Below are 21,099 nucleotides of genomic sequence, written 5' to 3'. Positions count from 1 at the left end.
GCCCCACACACACACACACACACACACACACTCCAGGTCAGGGGAATACAATGGTTTTTCTTTGGAGAAAGTAAAAGAACAATTTTGGCCAATAGTTGTTGATTGTTGAAAGGAATTAGAAGAAAAAGGTATGGAATGAACATATTTCAAATTCTATGGATAGTTGGATTTATTTTTAAAAGGGTTGCACATTGGAATGTTTTGTTTTAAAATGACACTCCTGGGAGAGCACATGACAACTTTCATGGATTGATTGGACTAACTTGCTAGAAATCCACTGCCTGGATTTAAATGCTGCCTTTTTTTCCCAAGATCCTTTAAGGATGTCACTAGCGTAGCCTGCTGGGCGGCATGGTGGCTCAGTGGTTAGCACCACCTCCTCACAGCTTCAGGGACCCAGGCCACTCTCTGTGTGGAGTTTTCATGTTCTCCCGGTGTCTGCGTGGGTTTCCTCCCCCAATCCAAAGATGTGCAGGTCAGGTGAATTGGCCATGCTATATTGCCCATAGTGTTGGATGCATTAGCAGGGGTAAAGGTAGGGTAGGGGAATGAGTCTGGGTGAGTTATTCTTCAGAGGGTCGGTATGGACTTGTTCGGCCAAAGGGCTTGTTTCCGCACTGTAGGGAATCTAATGTGCATCCCTAATTACAAAGATGACAGTTAAGAGTTAAGGTGTTCAGATGGCAGCTGACCTGGGGTCTTGTCAGACACAGCTTGCTCAAGAAGCACAGTATCAAGAAGTTTTCTAGTAACTCTTCTAGAGGACACTGGGTTCCATGTGCAAGGTTCTTTCAGCAGAGGCAACCTGGACAGACTTTTATCAGGCTTTTGCCCCTTAACCACCAACAATGTAGTAATGTTACTGGACTGATAATCTCAGACTAAGGATCTGGGGTTGTGGGTTCAATCCCACCCTGACAGATGGTGAAGTTTGAATTCAGTAGAAGTCTGGCATGAAAAGCTGGCTGAATATCAGCCATGTAACTCCAATCTATTTGTCATTTTACAAAGAAAACTGTTGCACTAAATGTCCTTCAGGGAAGTAAATCTGCCAGATTTATCTGGTGTGGGCTACATCTGACTCCAGATCAATGTAGTTGTCTCTTATCGGCCCTGTGGGCAATTAGCGATGGACAACAAAGGCAGGCTCAGACAGTGAGGACAACATCCAGAGAGGAATAAAATAAGACAACCTATAAACCCAGGTAGTTGACGTTTTAAGATGTGAGTCCAAGCAATTCACTGAAGTTTTTCCCTTCTGACTTTGTAGAAGTGTCTTAGTTTGAAAGCAGTTCCAGTATGTCCTTTCATCAACCCCTGAGAACAAAATCCAGTTTCCACAGAATGTGAAACACATCCATTTTCCTGCGCGTCTTCAAAACTCAAGTCCTCACGGAAATGAAATTAAATATAAAGCCGTTGCGATATGTCATTTTTCGAGCATGCCTTTGTTTCTGAAACTGCGCAGCTTATTACTGCATGCCAATCCCCTCAGATATGCAAAAATCAAACTCCTAGGACTAGAAATGAAAGGTTTTTGTCTTGCGTAAAAACATGGAAACATTAAGGATATGATTTATAATGTGTTTGGTGCATTGTAATCTGAACTGATTCCAAAAGCAACAGAGTGGTGGCCTAAATCTGGGGAAGCTTTTGAATTCTTTTTTTTTCAAAGGGTTATTCGGAATCATCAAAGGGTTGAAAAATGGGGCAAGGTTCTGTCAGTGTCTCGTCCCAGTGCTATAATGAGGGAAACATTCAGTCTGTCTGAGGGAAAGCCAGCTACTATTTTCAATGCAGACTTCTGATTAGTGAAGTTCCTCTTGCTGTGCAAACAATTTATTATCTAACTTCCTATTTGGGTTAAAGTATATGAAATGTAGCCTTTTGACTTCTCCAATCTTTAGATATCCCTCTTTAAAATCTCTGCTTTTTCTCCCAACTCTTTGCCCAATTGTTTTTCAAACATCTGTTCATGGGATGGGGCATCGCTGGCTGGGCAGGCATTTACTACTCTCACCACTAATTGCCCTGAGGGCAGTTTAGGTGTCAACCCCATTGCTCATGGGTCAGGTGTCCCATGTAGGCCAGACCAGGAGAGGATGGCAAATTTCCTTTTACAAGGATGTTGCCAGGGTTGGAGGATTTGAGCTATAGGGAGAGGCTGAACAGGCTGGGGCTGTTTTCCCTGGAGCGTCGGAGGCTGAGGGGTGACCTTATAGAGGTTTACAAAATTATGAGGGGCATGAATAGGATGAATAGGCAAAGTCTTTTCCCTGGGGTGGGGGAGTCCAGAACTAGACGGCATAGGCTTAGGGTGAGAGGGGAAAGATATAAAAGAGACCTAAGGGGCAACTTTTTCATGCAGAGGGTGGTACGTGTATGGAATGAGCTGCCAGATGATGTGGTGGAGGCTGGTACAAGTGCAACATTTAAGAGGCATTTGGATGGGTATATGAAAGGAAGGGTTGGGAGGGATATGGGCCGGGTGCTGGCAGGTGGGACTAGACTGGGTGAGGATATCTGGTTGGGTCTGTTTTCCATGCTGTACACCTCTGATTCTGTGACTGTATGACATGAGTGAACCAGGTAGGATTTTACAATGGCTGTAATTAGGCTAGTTTTTCACTCCACATGTTTAAAACTTGAATTGGGTGGCATGCTCTTCGGGGGCTCAGTGTGGACCCGATGGGCCGAATGGCCTGCTTCCGCACTGTATGAATTCACAACTCACTGTCTGCCATGGTGGGATCCAAGCCAGGTCCTTGGAATATTGAGTTGGATTGCTAGTCCATTTTTACACATTAACACTGTGCCAATGCCCCTCGAGGTTAGTGAACTGCCTTAATATGTCCTTTGGTTGTTCATTTGTGCCTGTTAAGCACCCTGGGGTGCCTCATTTACTTAAAGATGTTATAAAGATGCAAGCTGTTTTCGAAGGTTCCCTCTGGGGAGCTGAGCGGATGATGTCAGCTCTCTCTCTCTCTCTCTCTCTCTCGCTCCTTAATTCCCTCTTTCCCGTAGCCAGGCACATATGTGTGCAGCTCTGCACAGTCTGAGGCAAGGTGACATGGCTTGTGTCAGCAGAATCACATCCTGTGCTCCCGACACCGAGATAAACTTCCTCCTGACCCCGTAAATCAACAAAATGTCGCCTAAGCGTTTAGAGCCAGTCTGTTCCCTTGGCCTTCTCTGACGTGATGCAATTTAAGTGAATTATTATGCCACAGTTTGAATATGGGATATCAAATAACAGTGAAATATATCTCTTAGCAGTGAAATGACCACAAGAGTGGACAGAACCCAAAGTCTTGTTATGAGTAGTTGGAGACTGTATCTCTCCCTCCATGTATCTTGTTATGCGTGTGATTTAAGGGAGCTGTGTGTACTCAGTGCCACTGTCTCTCTCCCTTCTTGTCAATTTGTTGATTTGAAAAACGTTGTTTGAAGAGGAGCTGTTCTTTCCTCAAAAGCCATGCTTTGGCTTTCTTAATACAGTTTCTCCATCCAAGAGGTGTCAGCCACAGCTCCATGATCAGAATTCCACGTTGAGGGTTGTGGGTTTAAATCCCACATACAGACCTGAAACGCTTTCGGCTGGCCATCAGTATAGTACTGAAGGAGAGGTACATCCTGAACAGCTGTGTGATGCAGGACTCTGTGTTGTACGGTCTGTCCCCTGGGACACAAACATTGACACTGCCTGGAGAACCATCAACTTAGTGAAAGACGCTATTTGATCTGCCTGAACCTTGTAAGTCTTCCAGAACAAGAAGTTGACTTTGACTGAGTATTGCACATCGTGAGGTCCAGGACCACCTGCTGAGGGATACACTAGAGTCTGGGACAGCTCTCTGCCGAAGTACAATGGGGTCCAATTGGTTATCAGACCCTCTGTATGCCTGAAAATCAATGTAGGTGATATCCTGCATAGGAAACCACAGGGAGTGTCAGATTCCAATGTTTGCTTTTCTTTATCTGCAGAGACTATACAGAACTGTTTTAGTACCTTGTGTGTGTACATAAAAGATAATTTTATGAATTAAGTATATTTTTGCCAAAAAATCGTACTGACGGGACAGTTGTCCTGGTATTGAACAGAAGAACAGGAGAGTTATCCCTGGTGACCTGACCAACATCAGCACCCAGATGGGTAACCAGTCATTAGCATATTTTGACTTGTGGGAGCTTGCTGTGCTAAAGCCAGCTGCTTTGCTTCCTACAACACGACAGGTGATGACCACCAAAAGCACATCATTTGCTGTTAAGCCGTTTGAGGTGATCTGAGGTCATGAGAACAATGTAATGAGTTATCTGTTTTTGTACACATTTTCCAAGGTTACCTTTCCCCCTTGGGTCGTTGACCTGAGGGGAACGTTTCATGTTGGAGGTGTGTTCAGTGATTCTGTCACTGAGCCCATGTGGTCTCCTTGTCGTGTGATCCCTGATCACCGGCGTGGGACTTCCCAAACAAGATCTACCATCACGTAAGAACCAGAAGCAGAGCAAGCTGATGTTTAATCTGTTGGCGGCTGTAACCAGTTCAATCGTTCACTTGGGCTCTAAGGGCATAGTGTGCTGATTGCCGCACAGATGGGCATGAGAACAGCTCTCTGCTTTCTCGGTACCACATAGCAATGTAATTCCATTTTCCCGCCCAACTTGAAGTTCTGACCACCTGCTTTCTTGTCTGTTCCTTCACCAAGGACCAATATGACATCATAGACCGGCAGACCCAATGGGGGATTGACCTAATAGAGAAATACGTGAAGTTTGTGAAGGATCGGACGGAAATCGAGCAGTCATATGCCAAGCAGCTGAGGTAAGCTCGCAGCCTGTGGGTATTTGAAGCCCAGTCAGGTCCAGGCTTGAGGCCTAGTGTCTGGTTTCCGTTATGTCATCTTTAATCACTGCCCCTGTGAGCTCACAAACCCAGCCACATTCAACCCATTCCATCCTTGTTATGCAATTGGACGAATCTGTTAAAGAACCATTACTCTCACTTCCCCAAACTTAACCAAAACAATCCCAAGATTCCACCCAGTGAGTCTGGTAATATGAAGAATCAAATTGTGCGTGAGGAAGAATGAACTCTAATTGGGAATGTTTCAAAGAGCATTGAACACTCTGGTTTTTGGAATCAGAGCACACAGTGAAAATGAGTGATATCTGGCTGGGAGACTGAGCCTAAGGCCAAACAGAGCAGAACTGGGCCTTGGCGTGGTACAGAAATGCTCCATGAGTTAATTGGCTTTATCTGAATCTTCCAATCCCAATAGGAAGGCCAGCATCTAAAACCATGAGGTGGAATGGGGAGATGCGCTATCTGCTTGAGGTTGTTGGAGCAGATCAAGAAACCTCCCTATGTTTTGGATGGAATCCTTATTCCAAGTCACCAAAGCAAATTAAAGAAAATTAGAGACAGAAATGTATTGGAACACAAATGGCAATTGCTGAAATTTTAATGACAAGCTGGGATAGGATATGGAAAGATTTTGGCAGCAATGTTTAAAAAGAGTGGCCCATGGTGACTCTCTGGGGGGGGTGGGGGGCTGGTCCAATCAGTCTCATTTTGCAGTAATCCTGCCAGGTTAGTCTCTTTATGTATCTGACCAATTTCCTTTTGAATCATTGGTCATCTCCACTTCCACCACCTTCCAAAGCAGCTTTTTCCATCCTGGTCATTACTAACTGCTTACATCAAAAAAGCTCTTCCTCACGTTGCCTACAGTTTACATACAAAAAATGTAAATAAAATAAAAATAAGTTGCATTTGTATAGCATCTTGGGATCCCCTAAAGCTCTTAATACCCAAGGAAGTACCCAGGAAGAGTAGTCCCCCTGTGATATCGTAACTTCAGGCCTTCCCTTTTTTGACTCATTGTTGATTGGCCTGAGACCCTTATTTGGTGACTCCAAATAATTTCTGTTGCTGCCCAGAATTGTCAATCCCTGTGGGTCTATTGGACTTTCTACCTGTTACCAGCTGCACAGCTCTGAATTCGAAACCCAACTTGGCGGACCTCCAGCAAGCTGAGATCTTCATCCATGACTGTAATTTTTAGCAGGAAATGTTCAAGGCATACTATGCCCTCCCCTCGCCTTTCCCCACCACAATATCCCATCCCCCACTATCCCATTCCCCAACTTGCTACCAGATCCCGCTGATGCAGAAAACGCAGTTGAAAAGATGTGTTTCACCATCTGGGGCTTACTTCCTTTTTCAAATGCCTTCAACAGCAGACCAAAAAAGGGCTGTCAATTGAAAATATTTCAGGAAGGATTCTAAGCTCACCACATTTCTGTCCTCCCAGATACTTTTTCAGCTTCAACTGAGAGGCAGGTGCGTATTCACTGTTGGTTATCACATCTGGTTAAAGCAATGGGAACAAGCACTAATTTATAGGCCTTGGATTATTTTATTGTTTAAAGTAGGGATGAAGAAGGGGAAAGACTCCCACATGCCCTTCCTTCCTCTCTGACCTTCACGTTCTCATCCCCTCTGCCATACATTGTCTTAAAGTGCTCACTTTCTCTCCATGTGCTCTTTGTGGAGTTTTTTGTATTGATGTTCTCTTATCTTCTCACTACCTCTCTGTCCTCATTCTCCCTCTCATTCATAAATCATAGAATCCCTACAGTGTGGAATCAAGCCCTTCGGCCCAACAAGTCCACCCCAACCCTCCAAAGAGTAATTAGCCCAGACCCATTCCCCTACCCTATTACTCTACATTTACCCTTGATGAGTGCACCTATCCGACATGTCCCTGAACACTATGGTCAGTTTAGCATGGCCAATCCACCTCAACCTGCACATCCTTGGGCTGTGGGAGGAAACCAGAGCAAGCCCGCACCGACACGGAGAATGTGCAAATTCCACACAGACAGTCGCCCAAGGCCGGAATCGAACCTGGGTCCCTTGTGCTGTGAGGCAGCAGTGCTAACCACTGAGTCATCATACCACCCATCATTGTCACACATACACATGAACACTCTCATGTTTTCAGCAACATTAAAGTGACTGCATGCTCTCTGCTTAAGGAACCTTTACAAGGTCTTGCCCTGTCCAGTTGGTAAATGCAGTGTGGCATTCCCTCGGTCTTATTCCCATTCTGTGCAACTGGGAGCAGTGGATCACCGCTGAGACCCTGCGAAAGGGGAAATTGGACATGAATCTTGCTCCTGGTCACACTCCCTGACCCCTGTTGCTGCAGAAAAATAGCAGGTTCACATCCGACTACCTTGGGATGCTTTCCACAGTTGAATATCCTGTCAGCATTTACTCCCGCACAGCTCACAAATTTGTAAAAAAGTCTTGAGTGCGAGGTTTAGGAAAAAGGGGGCTGTTTCTATACGATGTTCATTCCACCGGGAGTGAACGTGGACTGGAGCAAGAACTGAGGAAGTAGAGGAATTTTATTTAGAGAGGCCCTGTATTGGAATTTCTTCCTAACGCAGAATATATAGAATGCAATTTGATTCAAAGGAGACTTTCCATCACCACCTCCATTTCCTTTTCTCCCCCAAGCAGGACATTCAAATCATGATCATAGAATCCCTACAGTATGAAAACAGGCCATTTGGCCCATTGAATCCCCACCGACCCTCTGAAGATCATACCAGCCAGACCCAATCTTATCCCTGCATTTCCCATGGTTAATCCACCTTGCGTATCCCTGACACTGTTGCTAAATTGAGCAATTTAGCGTAGCTAATCTGTACATCTTTGGTCTGTGGGAGGAAACCCACGCAGACACTGGGAGAATGTGCAAACTCCACACAGACAGTCGTCCAAGGCAGGAATTGAACCTGGGACCCTGGTGCTGTGAGGCAGCAGCGCTAACCACTGAGCCACTGTACTGTCCAGATCCCAGTCCCCACATTACCTATATTGCACTGCGATGTAACTCCAAACACTTACTCCATTAGAGCTATTATTGAAGCAGTATCCCATTCTGAGAATCTGTATGGCTGAAAGTTGAAACGTTTTGCTTAGATAAAGGAATTAAATGGTGAAGCTTGAGTGGTGTAGAAATGCTGAGACCCAAACCATGACCACAACCTCCATTTTGTCTGTGCTGTCGTCTATGACCTCAGCGTTTTAATTCTATAAAATGATTTAATTTTGTTTGCAGAGGCACATTTTGTATTAATAATGCTGTGGTTTACAGAAAACTGGAGTATTAGTGCAGAGACAGTGGGATAGATTGAGCAAGATCTGGTCTGAAAGTGCTTCATTCCCAAAATGAGATGCTAAAAAACAGGGAAGGGTCCTAATTTGCATAGAGCAAAAGACACCAGCTCGAAGGAGGAAAGACTGTATACTACAGCGCAGTAGACAGCAAATGTGTTTACATTTTGCATAATATTATCTGTAGATGAAGGTAGCTCCTTCAGTACTGGATTGTCTTCCCCATTGAGCGTGTTTAGTCACCATCCACCAGAATATTCAGGAGATGGTGCTGTTAGATGAGGTTCAGATATCTGCTAGAAACTGGAACAAGAAAAACCCATTTTCGCCCCATTCACTGAGATCACGGCGAATCCGTGACCTAACTCTGTGTTTCAAATCCTGAATACCACTGATTAAAACAGTCCTATCAATCTCCGATTTAAAGTTGATGATTGACTGAGCTTTGAATGGTGCTTGTAGAAGAGCGTTCCAACTTCTACCATTCTCTGTGTGCAGATTTGTTAGCTCCCCTTGAAAGATCTGACCTTTTAATGTTGAGACTAGGGCCCTCTGTCCAAGACTTGTTAACCAGTGGTAATAATTTCTCATTATCTAATCTATCGATTCCCCTTAATGTAATGGAAAGGTCAATCCAATCTACTATTAACCTTGTAACTGTAAGGGAGTTCAATTGTCATTTCTGTAAATTTCCCCGTGTCATTTAATTGAGGGCTCAGGTATCACTCTGGTGAATCTCCGCAGCACCGAGAGCATCTCCAGCTGTGGTCTAACCAGGGCTTTGCATCATCATGGACCAATGAGGAGAAGAGTGGTTTGCTCCAAGTGATGATTGTGCTTCCTTCCCTCAGGACATTGGTGAAGAAATACAGCCCCAAGAGGGTCTCGAAGGAAGACCATGAAATGAAGTAAGTCGCTATCACTCGGCTGAAGTGAACAGAGGTACCTTGTTACATCTGGAAGCGGGGCATGGTTATGGTCACACTGGGTCGTTGAAGAGGTTATGTTGCACTGACAGACCCCAGGAGCAATTTGGAATTGGACTTTTTTGAGTGCAGGAGATGTGCTGTCCCCAAGGGTGGGGGGAGGGGAGGGAGGGGATGGGATGGAAGATTCTTCAGATTCTTTAAGATGGGGTCAGATGATCACTCCAGAAGGTGAACATGGTGCTCACGAGTCTCTGCCGGGTGTTCCTAGGCTGAGTTGCTATTATGTGGAGAGGGGTTTTAATTTCTGTCCCCATTTTTGAGAGGGCCATTTATCCTGGATTGTTATTGTAGGGCCCTTCAGTGGCTGACTTAAGTGAAACACTGGCAGATTTAGGGAGATCTGGTGTGTGTGTGTGTGTGTGTGTGTGTGTGTGTGTGTGTGTGTGTGTGTGTGTGTGTGTGTGTGTGAGTGTGTGTGTGTGAGAGACAGACAGACAGAGGTTGGTGCTGGCACCAGGGCCCAATAAAAGGACCTCAGAAGTTTAGTTTAGTACTTAATACTGGGCTCGTGTCAGGAGCACGTGATTTCTGCCTTTGGCCCCGCACTCCAATGTGTATGTGTGTCCGCGTGCATAAATGTATTGACTGTTGGGATGCTAGGGGAACTGTTTATGCCCAAGTAACTGGTCCTTCAGGAATTACCAGGTGACTACAAAAGCTCCATGATAGCGTTTCTGGGACTGGAGCCAGATCCTTTTATTCACTCCGCGATAATGAAGTTGTTTTGCTAGCTTTCAAAGCATGCAATTCACTACCAGACATCTGAAGAAACTCAGTGGTCAGTTGTCAGTGAGTTTTCTGTTCTACAGAGAGAGAAAATCAAGTGGTTTCTTGTCGTCTTCAAGTTTCCAGATGTGGCCAGGGAGAGAGAATCTGTCGGACACTTAACCATTGAAATGCTGGGGAAAATTAGAGTCCACTGCAGCAGTAAACACAAACTTTAATTGGTGGGCTTTGAATTCTCAATCCCAGATTGTTAATTCCCCTCAGATTGTGGTAGGAATGTTCCAATGACACACCACAACTAAAACAATGCATTCCTGACAAACGCTAAGTGAATGTGTTCTTTATTACTGCAGGCATTGAAGGAGTTTGGTAGAGGTGTGTACTGATGAGGCGTTTTCCAGTCTCCTCATTGCGAGGCATCATGGGTTGTATTGCACACCATTTCTCCAGCTCATTGGAGCTGGGAAATGCCCCTCCAGTCAGTGTGGTGTTACACGTATCCATTCCAGCAGAGTGCTTGCGTTTAGCAGATGAAGAGTCCAATTGAGACTCCTTCACACTCTGACAAGGAAGCTCCTGGTGGTCAGCCTGAGTTGGAATCAAAGTGGGGCCAATGTCCTGGTTGGTTTGTGCGAGGCTGTAAACTTTGCTTCCCTGGAGCACGTGCCTCTTCAATAATGGGCGAATAATTTGATCTGAGACTCTTTCCACTTAGAATCTAGGCAGCAGGAGAGATCCTTTGACCCTTTCCCTTTGTCATGTCCCATTCGGAGCCCTGCACCCCCTCACGGTGATGCGTTCTGATAGGGAGACCAATGAGAAAAGAGCCTGACAGCAGGGAGGTTCGGTGTGCAGGGTCGGCTGGGATTATTTACAGAGGTATTGCAGTTAATCCCCAATGAACGAGGCTGTATTTAATCTTGTATTACTTGGTGTTGGAGAATAGCTGCAGAACTCTTCAATAACAGTAACTACTGAGTAAAAGGCAGTGGTTGGGGTCATTGTCAATCGATATATATTAGAAAGCCCCTACACTTGGTTCTCTTGTGTGTGGGCAGAAAGGTGCACTCTGGTTGCATGGCAGCCATTAAATCAACTTTGGGATTTCCTTCCCTAATTATATATTGGTGAGGTCAGGTCATAATGCCCACTGTCTCCTAATGTTGTGTAACTATTTGTACCAACTGCAGTGAGATATTGGAGAGATGTTTTGAGGTGGGACCTATGCAGGGGTCTGGACTGAAAGGGGATGGGAAAATTATCCCAAGGGAAATATTTCAATTGAATTTGAATCAATTATCACTCCTTGTTTTATTCCTCCCTGCAGGTTCTCCCAGTATCAGGCCTTCATCAACATTCTCAATGAATTGAATGACTACGCTGGGCAGCGGGAGATTATAGCAGAGAACCTGATGCAGAATATCTTTGCCCAGTTGTTGAAATACTTGCACGAAAATAAACAGGAACGCAAGATGGTATGGCACAATGCTGCTCTGTGTTCATCCCTTCCCTACACCCCCTCCCCAGGTTGGCAAATTGATTCCCCGTCTGGTTGTTTCCGTGATATATTCAGATGGTTTCTGAGTAATGTGTTTTAAGGATTCATTAATGTGAAGGAACCTATCAGGAAAAGTAATCACAACAGAAGATAATTTCACATTCAGATTGAGGTAGCTTTAGAAAAACGTTGCACAAAAATAAATGTGACTTCAAGCTCCACCTGATGGCATGAATCCAGGATATTAAACAAAGTTTCTGCAGAGATGGTGGGTGCACTGGCTGTAATCCTTCAAAATTCATGAGGTTCTTGAAAGGTCCCTGTCAATAGAAAACTATTGTCCTTAACCCAAAAAAGGAAAGAGGTGGCCATTTGGCCCCTCAAGTTTTCTCCGCCATTTAATACGATCATGGCTGATCTCATCTTGGCCTCGACTCCACTTTCGTATTACAGTGAATAATTATTGTAAAGAGGGAACTGCACAGAGCATGGGTGAGGCCAGGCACAGCTTGGAGATTTTGTATCCTTATTTAAGGAGCAAGATGGTTGCACCGAGACTTCTCTAAGAAGGCTAACAGTGCTGAGTCCTGGGATGGAAGGGTTGTTTTGTGAGGAAAGAGAGAGCAGATTAGACCTACACTCACTAGAATCCAGAAAATGTGAGCTTGCCTCATTCAAACATACAAGGAGACTTGACGGTATTGACACTGTTTGTGTGTGTGTGTGTGTGTTCCTCCTTGTGGGAAGGTCGAGAAATAGTGGTCACAATTTTCAAGTCAGGGACCTTTCAGTCGAAGATGCAAGTGAGGAGGAATTTTATCTTTCAAGGGTTGTTAATCTCTGGAAGTCGCTCACCCAGCGCACAGTGGAGGCTGGATCACGGAATGTATTCACACCCGAGTTTGATGATGTGCAGTGAGGAAAATGAAAGTGAGATCTTGATCAGATCAGCTATGGATTGAGTGAATGACAGAGCAACCTCAACAGTCCAAAGACCCTTTCCCTTCTCCTGTTTCTAATGTTCGGATGTGGTGGTGTCTTTTTGATAATGGAGTCCTTTGTCTTTTCAGCATCTTTTGGAAGGAAGAAAAGCTCAACAGAACCTGGAAACTAGTTTTAAACAGCTGGACAATGTAAGTTTATTGAATGAGCTAAAAAAAAGATTTCCGTTAGTGACAAGATGCATTTGTTTGCCATGATTTTGACTTTTTGTTTTCACTCATTGACCTTTAACAACCACAAAACCATCTTCCTTTGTATGACTCCAACCAGCAGAGAGCTTTCCTACTGATTCTCATTGACTTGAGTTCTCCCGTGGCCCCATGGTACCACACACAGCCAAGTGCAGCCTCAGTGTCAAGAGCTGTCACTCTCTACTCCCCTCTGGAGTTCAGCTCTTAGGTCCATGTTTGGACCAAGGCTGTAATGAGGCCAAAGGCTGAGTGTCCCTGGTGGAATCCCTGGTGTCCCTGCTGATGATCACGTGTGGACTGATAGGATGGTAATTGGTGGGCTTGGATTAGTCCTGGTTTTTGTGCACAGGGGTAACTGGGCAATTTTCCACATGATAAAGTGGATGCTGGCACCAGTCCTGTTTTGGAAGAAGTGGTCTCAGGGATTGGGTTGATTGAAGACTGACGTGTGGAGCCTGGGGATTTCATTAGGAGGCTGAGAGAGATCATCCGTACAGCACTTCTGGCCGTAGGTAGATGCAAAACCAGCAGCCCTGTCTTTTGCCCTAGTGTGTTGGGCTCCCCCATCATTGAAGTTGGGGATCCTCCACCACCTGTTAGTTGTTTAATTGTCCATCACCTTTCCCAACTTGATGTGGTAGGACTGCAGGGTTTATCTGATCTGTTGTTGTGGGATCAAACCGCCCTGCTTAGTGCATGTTGTTTCCACTGTTTGGCATGCAGGTTGCCCTGTGTTGGCGTTTTATTTGTCGGCCAGCCTGTGTTTGCTCCCAGCATTCCCTCCTGCACTCCTAATGGAACCCATATTGACCTCCTGGTTTGGTAGCACAGTTAGAGTGGAAGATACACAACCTGACCCTCCTAGTGCAGTGTTCGAATACAGTTCTGAAGCTGTTGAAGGCCTGTAGCGGATCTTGGATGCCCTGTTTTGAGTTGCCAGATCCGTTCAGAATCTATCCCGTTGATACATTGATAGCGTCACACCGTGTGATAGTGAGTATCCTCATTGTGAAGGTGGGATTTTGTGTTCAGCTCCCAGATGTTGGCGGGGAGGGCTGTACAGGGTCAATCGGATGCCATTTCCAGTGGCAAAGTCAATGCCAGGAGGTCTGTCTGCTCTATTTTCCTTTTGAGACTTTTTAGCAGTTTTCATATAACTGAGTGGTTTGCTGTGTCATTTGAAGGGGCAGTTAAGAGTCTCACATGGTGCTGGTGTGTGGGGCACACATGTAGACCAGACCATGTAAGGATAGCAGATTTCCTTCCCTCTAGGCCTTTAGTGAACCAGTTGGGGTTTTCTAACCATTGACAAAGGTTGTGTGATCACCATTCTGGTGTTTATGATTTCACATTCGCGTATTGAATTTCAGTTTCACCATCTGCCGTGATGGTCTTCAAATCTCTTTAGCAGATGGGTTTAAACCCCCCCCCCCCCCCCCCCCCCCCAAGGTACTGCCACTTCCTAAGCCATCCAGCTGGAGTTGCAGTCAGTTTAAATCTGACTATCTGTGTCCCCACAGGCAAAAAGGAGGTTTGAACGAGACTGCAAGGAGGCAGAGAAGGCAATGCAGAATGCAGAAAAAGCCGACCATGACATCAACGCCACCAAAGCTGATGTGGAAAAGGTAGACTTGGCGTTCAGTCCAGCCCTCCAAGTTCCTTTCCCTCGAGACCTTTCAGAACTTCATCCCAATGTGTGGTGGCTATGATTCCCACAGCACATCACGGTTTCTCTAATTTGTCACTGAAGTGATACAGAGAAGGCCTGTTTTGGAAATGCTGCTCTGGCTTAGATGAACTCACATCCGTGAAACAGCTTCATGTAATCTTTACTCTGTATTTGACCTCTCTAAACAAGGGTGTACTTGAACTAATACAAAGTGCACATGACCTTTTCGTTTAGGTACTTTATAGCCTTCTGCACTCAACATAGAGTACAGCCGTTCCAGACTGTAAACTCTGTCCTTCTACTTTGGTTCCTTTACACATTTTAGTTTCACTTTTAGTCAACTGCATACTTTCTTCAGGCACATCTTTTCTTTTGTTTCTTTTCTTTTTATTAGTAGAATCCCTACAGTGTGGAAACAGGCCCTTCGGCCCAACAAGTCCACACCGACTCTCCGAAGAGTATCCCACTAAGACTTATTTCCCATTACTCTACACTTACACCTGGCTAACGCACCTAACCTACACATCCCTGAACACTATGGGCAATTTACCATGGCCAATCCATTCTAACTTGCAAATCTTTGGATTGTCGGAGGAAACCCGGAGCACCCGGAGGAAACCCCGCAAACAAGGGGAGAATGTGCAAACTCCACACAGACAGTCGCCTGAGGGTGGAATCGAACCCGGGTCCCTGGCGCTGTGAGGCAGCAGTCCGAACCACTCAGCCACCGTCCTTATAGAATCCCTACAATGTGGAAACAGGCCCTACAGCCCAACAAGTCCACACCAACTCTCCGAAGAGTAACCCATCCCTCATTCCTGTTCGCTTCCCCTGAAACACTAAATCATCTGTCACTGAATCTTTTTTGTCTTCCAATCTATCACAGACTTTCCTTCTGTCCTTGTCCCACTGACCACTTTCTCAAAACCTGTTACTTCGCTAACTTTTCCAAGTTCTAATGAAAGATCATCGAGCTGAAATGTTGATTTTTTTTTTAAACTCTCTTCCACAAATACTGCCTAACCTGCTAACCTACACATTTTCTGTTCTTCATTTAGCTTTGCAGCATCCACAGTATCCTTTATGATCTCTGCTTTCTAATTCACTTCTAAAGGTTGTTTGCCTGTAGTTTAAAAGAGTTAATGGGAGTTTGTAAATAAGAAGATAACGTGTAATACCTCATGACTCCTCAGAGGTGGTTCTGTCTGGTTCTGTGTTGGTCTTGTGTTGTATGTAGTTACCACTTAAACCGTTCAAATAAAGATGATGTTTACCAGCACTAAATACTCTTGTAATCTTCATCTGTCTGGGGCCCAACCAAAGTGGAGAATAGAAGTGTGAAAATGAATATAATTTTTTGATGTGCACTTTTAATTTTTTTTTAAATTATAGAATTCCTAGTTATAGGTTTTGATTCTGATTTCAATAGTGAAGGGGAGGTGGCTCAGTGGTTAGCGCTGCTGCCTCACAGTGGCAGGGACCTGGGTTCGATTCCAGCCTCGGGTCACTGTCTGTGTGGAATTTGTACGTTCTCCCCGTGTCTGCGTGGGTTTCCTCCAGGTGCTCGGGTTTCCTCCCACAGTCCAAAGATGTGCAGGTCAGGCTAAACTGCCCATAATGTTCAGGGATGTGTATGGTTAGGTGCATTGGTCAGGGGTAAATGTAGAATAATAGGGTAGGAGAATGGGTCTGGTGAACTGGCCATGCTAAATTGTCTATAGTGTTAGGTGCATTAGTCAGAGGGAAATGGGTCTGGCTGGGTTACTCTTCGGGGGGGTCGGTGTGGACTGGTTGGGCTGAAGAGCAGAAGGGGGGATTCTACCAGATGTCCTGGCCAAAAGACACTGTAGGGATTCTAATCTCAACTGTTGGCAGGAAGGTGTCGTCCATACACTTCCCACTTTGAACATAAGTGGATTGATGCAATGCACCCTTCACTGTTGAAGTATAAATTGTGTTTATTTGTTTGTCTCTCAGGCAAAACAACAGGCAAATCTGCGGAATCACATGGTGGAAGAAAGCAAGAATGAGTACGCCTCACAACTACAGAAATACAACAAGGACCAGAATCAGTTTTATTTTGTGGAGATGCCTCATGTTTTTAACGTAAGTCAAAGAAATTGGCACTTGGGAGCATCGAAACGAGGTGAGGTAAATTTAGCTGGAAGTAGGTTTGGAAAAAGTATTTGTGTCAGAGGCATTTGGAGAAAGCTGGGCAAGTTTAAGCATAGAATGCAGAATAGAGTTGGCTGTTAACTTGTTGAAATTTAGCCTCTCAAAGGAATGAACTTTGGGTTAATTTTATTTGAGTGCATTACTTGTAGGTAGCTGGTTATCACACCAGATTAGATGTTAAGTTCCTTCCTATTCCTGCAAACTCTCTTTAGCTACTGAGGATTGCCAACACTCTGCGTCACCCAGATGTTTCTCTGGACAATTATAAATTAACCCATTAGGACATGGCAATGAAAAATCCTAGCAGTAAAATCATAAGAGGCGATAAAACATCATACATTTCTTTTAAAATGGAAAAGAAAACATTTTGTTTATTAGCTATTAAAACGTATTTGGCACGTGGAGCATGGCTGTATGACTGGTAGTCAAAAATCGACCAACAGGTAATCCGATAAAGAATCTCGTTGAGGATGAACAGGTTTCATATGGAAGTGCATGTACAGTAGGCCATTCAGCCCCATGAATCAGCTCTGGTCAGATCTGCTTTTCCACCTACTCCTGATAACCTTTTTTACACTCTTGCACTACAAGAATGTTGGGTGGCCAGTGACAGGAATGTGAGTGTGGGATAGCTGAGGGATGAAATGCCCAGGAATATATCCAACCAGAGTTGACAATCCAGGTTAAAACCTTAATAATCAGTATTGGAAGCTATTGGTTTCGCCATTGTGACATTGATAGGTATTGCTCTGTGAATGGTGGGAAGCCATCACGATTTCCCCTCTGCCCTTCAGTTATTTCACGGGGCGGCACGGTGGCTCAGTGGTTAGCGCTGCTGCCTCACAGCACCAGGGACCCGGGTTCAATTCCAGCCTCAGGCGACTGTCTGTGTGGAGTTTCCACATTCTCCCTGTGCCTGCGTGGGTCCTCTCCCATGATCCAAAGATGTGCAGGTTAAGTGAATTGGCCATGGGAAATTGCCCCATAGTGTTCAGGGATGTGTAGGTTTAGGTGCATTAGTCAGGGGTAAATGTAGAATAATAGGGTAGAGGAATGGGTTTGGGTGGGATACTCTTCAGGGGGTCGGTGTGTACTTGTTGGGCCAAAGGGCCTGTTTCCACATTGTAGGGGCTCTAATTCCTGAGTCGTCTCCTTTATCAATCAAGTTGCTGCATGTGTTTTTACAGAAACTTCAGGAGATGGATGAAAAGCGGATACAGAAGCTGTGCGAAGCATACAAAATGTTTGCAGACACAGAGCGCCAAGTCATGCCGATCATTGGGAAGTGTCTGGACGGGATGACGAAAGCTGCGGAATCTGTAAACGAGAGCGGGGTACGTGAGAGCTGCCGACCATTCAGATTGTTTGGCCACTGGGCATGTGTGGGACGTGGCTCAGTGAGTAGCACTCGCACCCCGGGGTCAGAATGTCATGGGTTCACGTCTCCTTCAGAGATTTGAGGACAGACTCCAGGCTCATCCTTTCTGTATGCAGTATTGAGGGAATGCAGCATTCAGCTGTGTCTGCCCTCTCGGGTAAGTGTCAAAGATGGCAAAGGAACGGTTTTGAAGAGCAGAAGGGGGATTCTACCAGATGTCCTGGCCAAAAGACAGATCACCTGGTCATTTTGGCAGCACGGTGGCTCAGTGGTTAGCACTGCTGCCTCACCGCACCAGGTACCTGGGTTCGATTCCAGCGTTGGGCGACTGTCTGTGTGGAGTTTGCGCATTCTCCCCATGGGTTTCCTCCAGGTGCTCAGGTCTCCTCCCACAGTCCGAAGATGTGCAGGTTCGGTGAATTGGCCATGTTAAATTGACCCATAGTGATCAGGCTAGATGTGCAGGCTAAGTGGATTAACTATGAGAAATGTGGGCTTACAGGGATATGACCCTCTTCAGAGGGTCAGTGCAGACTCGATGGGCCAAGTTTATTGCATTTTCTGATCATCAGTTGTTGCCTGAGGGATCTCGCTGTGCACAGTTGGCTACTGCACTTCAACACTAACTATTCTTCAAAAATACTGACTTGGCTCTGAAGAGTTTGGGGACGTCCTGATAGGTCAAGTGGAAGTACAAGTCTTTGTTTGCAAAACAGCTCAATTTGCTGCAGAACATTGAGTGCTTTCCTTGGCTTTCAGAATACTGAATCTGGATTCATCGCACGCGGTCGGCCCCCAAAGTACACCTCAGTTCTAGATGCAAAGGAATAATTTTCTCCTGCAAAACACCCTTTAATATCGTTGTTCCCTGGCTGTGTGGATGGCATTGTTTAAAAGCAAGCCTGCTTCATATGTTTTTCTTTTTGCTCACCTTTAATCAGGATTCACAAGTGCTGATTGAGGCGCACAAGTCAGGATTTGAGAGACCAGGGGAGCTCGAGTTTGAAGACTACAGCCAGATGATTAATCGGACTTCATCAGAGAACAGTATTGGTTCTCTTAAATCTGAGCCGAAGACCGACCAAAGGACCATTGGCAAAAGCAAGACCAAACGCTGGCCATTCGGAAAAAAAAACAAGGTAGAGACAAATACACACAGCTATCAGTGAGGCTAGCAGATGAGTCCAATGTGCTTGAATGGTTGCTAACAATTCTAACACGAGGCATTGATTTGTGATTTTATTGATTTCACCTCACAACTTACAGCTGTGTTTTATATTTTACTGACTTTCTTTCCTAGACAGCGATACTTATTTCTGTTCTCTCCGTTACCTTGTATGAACCTGCTTGTCACTGGGATCCGTTTCTGGATTACACTTGCATGTGGATCAGTATTTTAGCTTCTTTGTTTCCTTCCCCCTTCTCTCTCTCTTTCCAAGGCGCACACGCGCGCACACACGCACACACAGAGCAGAGGCTCATGCACACACACACGCTGATGTTACATCGGACTGTGGCCCTAGTGCTCTGTTGGGTGAACAGAAGAGATCCCACTGCACCAGTGCAAAAATGAGCAGGTTCTCCTGTCAAAAGGCTGTCAGGGATATGATGACAATCGCCTACCTCACTGCTGTGGGTTGGGGGCTCATGGTCCTCAAATTGATTGCCGTGTTACCTCCACTACAGCAACAACTGCACTTTGAAAGCTGCTGGTTGGCCGTGAGAGGTGGTATATAAATGCAAGTGTTTCTTTCAATAGTGGGTGTTAGGGCATCACTGCTGAATCCAGCTCTTTGACGGCATACACGCTCATTCCCCAGGAACAGTTACTGAACAGTTACCAGACCCTGCCTGATTTATCGTCTCTCTTTCCCCTTCCTCCTCCTTCCTTTCCCAGCTTCTGCTGGATCTGATTGTTCTACCCTTACCATTGCCAGCTGCAATAACTTAATTCATTTGGGAATCAACTCTGGATCTTTCCTGTCTCTGCAGCTTCTGGCCTAGAGTACTTTATCCACTTGACTCTCAGGAGAACTGCATGTTTAACCATTTTCTGTCCCTGTTTAAGGATGTTGCAGTTGTGCACTTCTGGGGGAAAAAAAGACCCATTTATCAGATGTGGGCATCGCTGGTTGACCAGTCTCTATTGCCCTTGATAAGTTAGTGGGGAACCATGATCTTAAACTGCAACAGTCTTGGGGTGCTGGTACACCACAGAGAGATCCAGAGCTTTGACCCAGTGACAGCAAGGGAAGTGCCATCATTCCGAGTCAGAATGGTGTGTGGTTTGGAGGCAAGTGATGGTCTTTCCATGCATCTAATGCCCATGTCCTTCAGGGCTGCAGAAGTTGCAGGTTTGGAAAAGGTGGGAGAATTTGGCGGACCTACAGCCGATTTAGCCTCCAACAGTACGTCCTCTGGTTTCTGGTTTCAGTAGTGAGAGGGATTTGATTCCCTGATCCAGACTTTACTGGTGCCAGCCATGGTTTCAATTGCCAATGCACTTGAACAGAAATCCAGGCTCAGAAAAGAGTATTGCATTGTCAGAGATTCCATCCTTCTAATTGTGACTTGCTCTGTGCTCTTGGATAGACGTGACAGATCCCATGACAAATCCCGTGATCTTGGAACAGTTATCCCTCGTGTCTTGGCCAGTATTTATCTCTCAGCTAACATCACTAAGACAGATTATCTGCCTGTGGTTGCAACGACATGTGTTGGAGCCTGTTGTGAGTAAACTGGTTGCCACGTTCCATGGTTAAAAGTACTTCACTGTTAGTAGAGTGGTTTGGGATGTCTGGTGGTCATGACGGGTGCTACGTAAATACAAGAACTCTCCTTTAAGTCCAAAGGAGCTAAAAAGGAACAAGTCAAGGCAGGCAGTTGAAAGTTTTTTTTTTTAATATTGGTACTTATTCATTCTCACAATGGGCTCCACTGCCAAGATTGTGATTCATTACCTTCAGGAGATGGTCAGTCAGCAGTATGAACTGCTGTAGTTTTGGGTGGTTACTGGACTCCGATCGGATTTAGACTCTGCTAAGAAAAGCACTGAGTCACGCGAACCAGGAACGCCTCATGTCTTGGTCCCAGTTGTACACCAAAATTCACCGATCAGCCAAAACGGCCTACCGTGACTGGCCCCTGTGTCTCCCAGCTCAGTGAGGGTTAAGGTATGGTTCCCACTCCTCTCCTGACCCAGTAACTGGTGGGTTGAAAGTCGGCATCGGATGCAGCTGTGGTGAGGTAGGCAGACAGTATGTTGGCTTTCTTAATGAGA

The 21,099-nt window shown here is 45.3% G+C and overlaps 1 protein-coding gene across 2 annotated transcripts in view; it reads left to right on the top strand.

Moving 5' to 3' along the window:
* The window catches only part of LOC122552256 (cdc42-interacting protein 4-like), a 125,788-nt gene that overhangs the window by 79,236 nt on the left and 25,453 nt on the right, over nt 1-21,099 (top strand). For both annotated transcript variants that reach the window (XM_043694943.1, XM_043694944.1), the window contains exons 2-9: nt 4,707-4,822; nt 9,043-9,099; nt 11,234-11,381; nt 12,475-12,537; nt 14,118-14,222; nt 16,244-16,372; nt 17,629-17,775; nt 18,761-18,958. In XM_043694943.1, the coding sequence (XP_043550878.1) occupies nt 4,707-4,822; nt 9,043-9,099; nt 11,234-11,381; nt 12,475-12,537; nt 14,118-14,222; nt 16,244-16,372; nt 17,629-17,775; nt 18,761-18,958 (963 nt within the window). The remainder of the gene's footprint in view (nt 1-4,706; nt 4,823-9,042; nt 9,100-11,233; nt 11,382-12,474; nt 12,538-14,117; nt 14,223-16,243; nt 16,373-17,628; nt 17,776-18,760; nt 18,959-21,099) is intronic.

This window comes from Chiloscyllium plagiosum, chromosome 8, assembly GCF_004010195.1.
Source record: "Chiloscyllium plagiosum isolate BGI_BamShark_2017 chromosome 8, ASM401019v2, whole genome shotgun sequence".
In the NCBI taxonomy this organism is placed as follows: domain Eukaryota; kingdom Metazoa; phylum Chordata; class Chondrichthyes; order Orectolobiformes; family Hemiscylliidae; genus Chiloscyllium; species Chiloscyllium plagiosum.
Note: the sequence above shows the minus strand (reverse complement) of the source record. Positions and strands in the feature narration are given on the sequence as shown.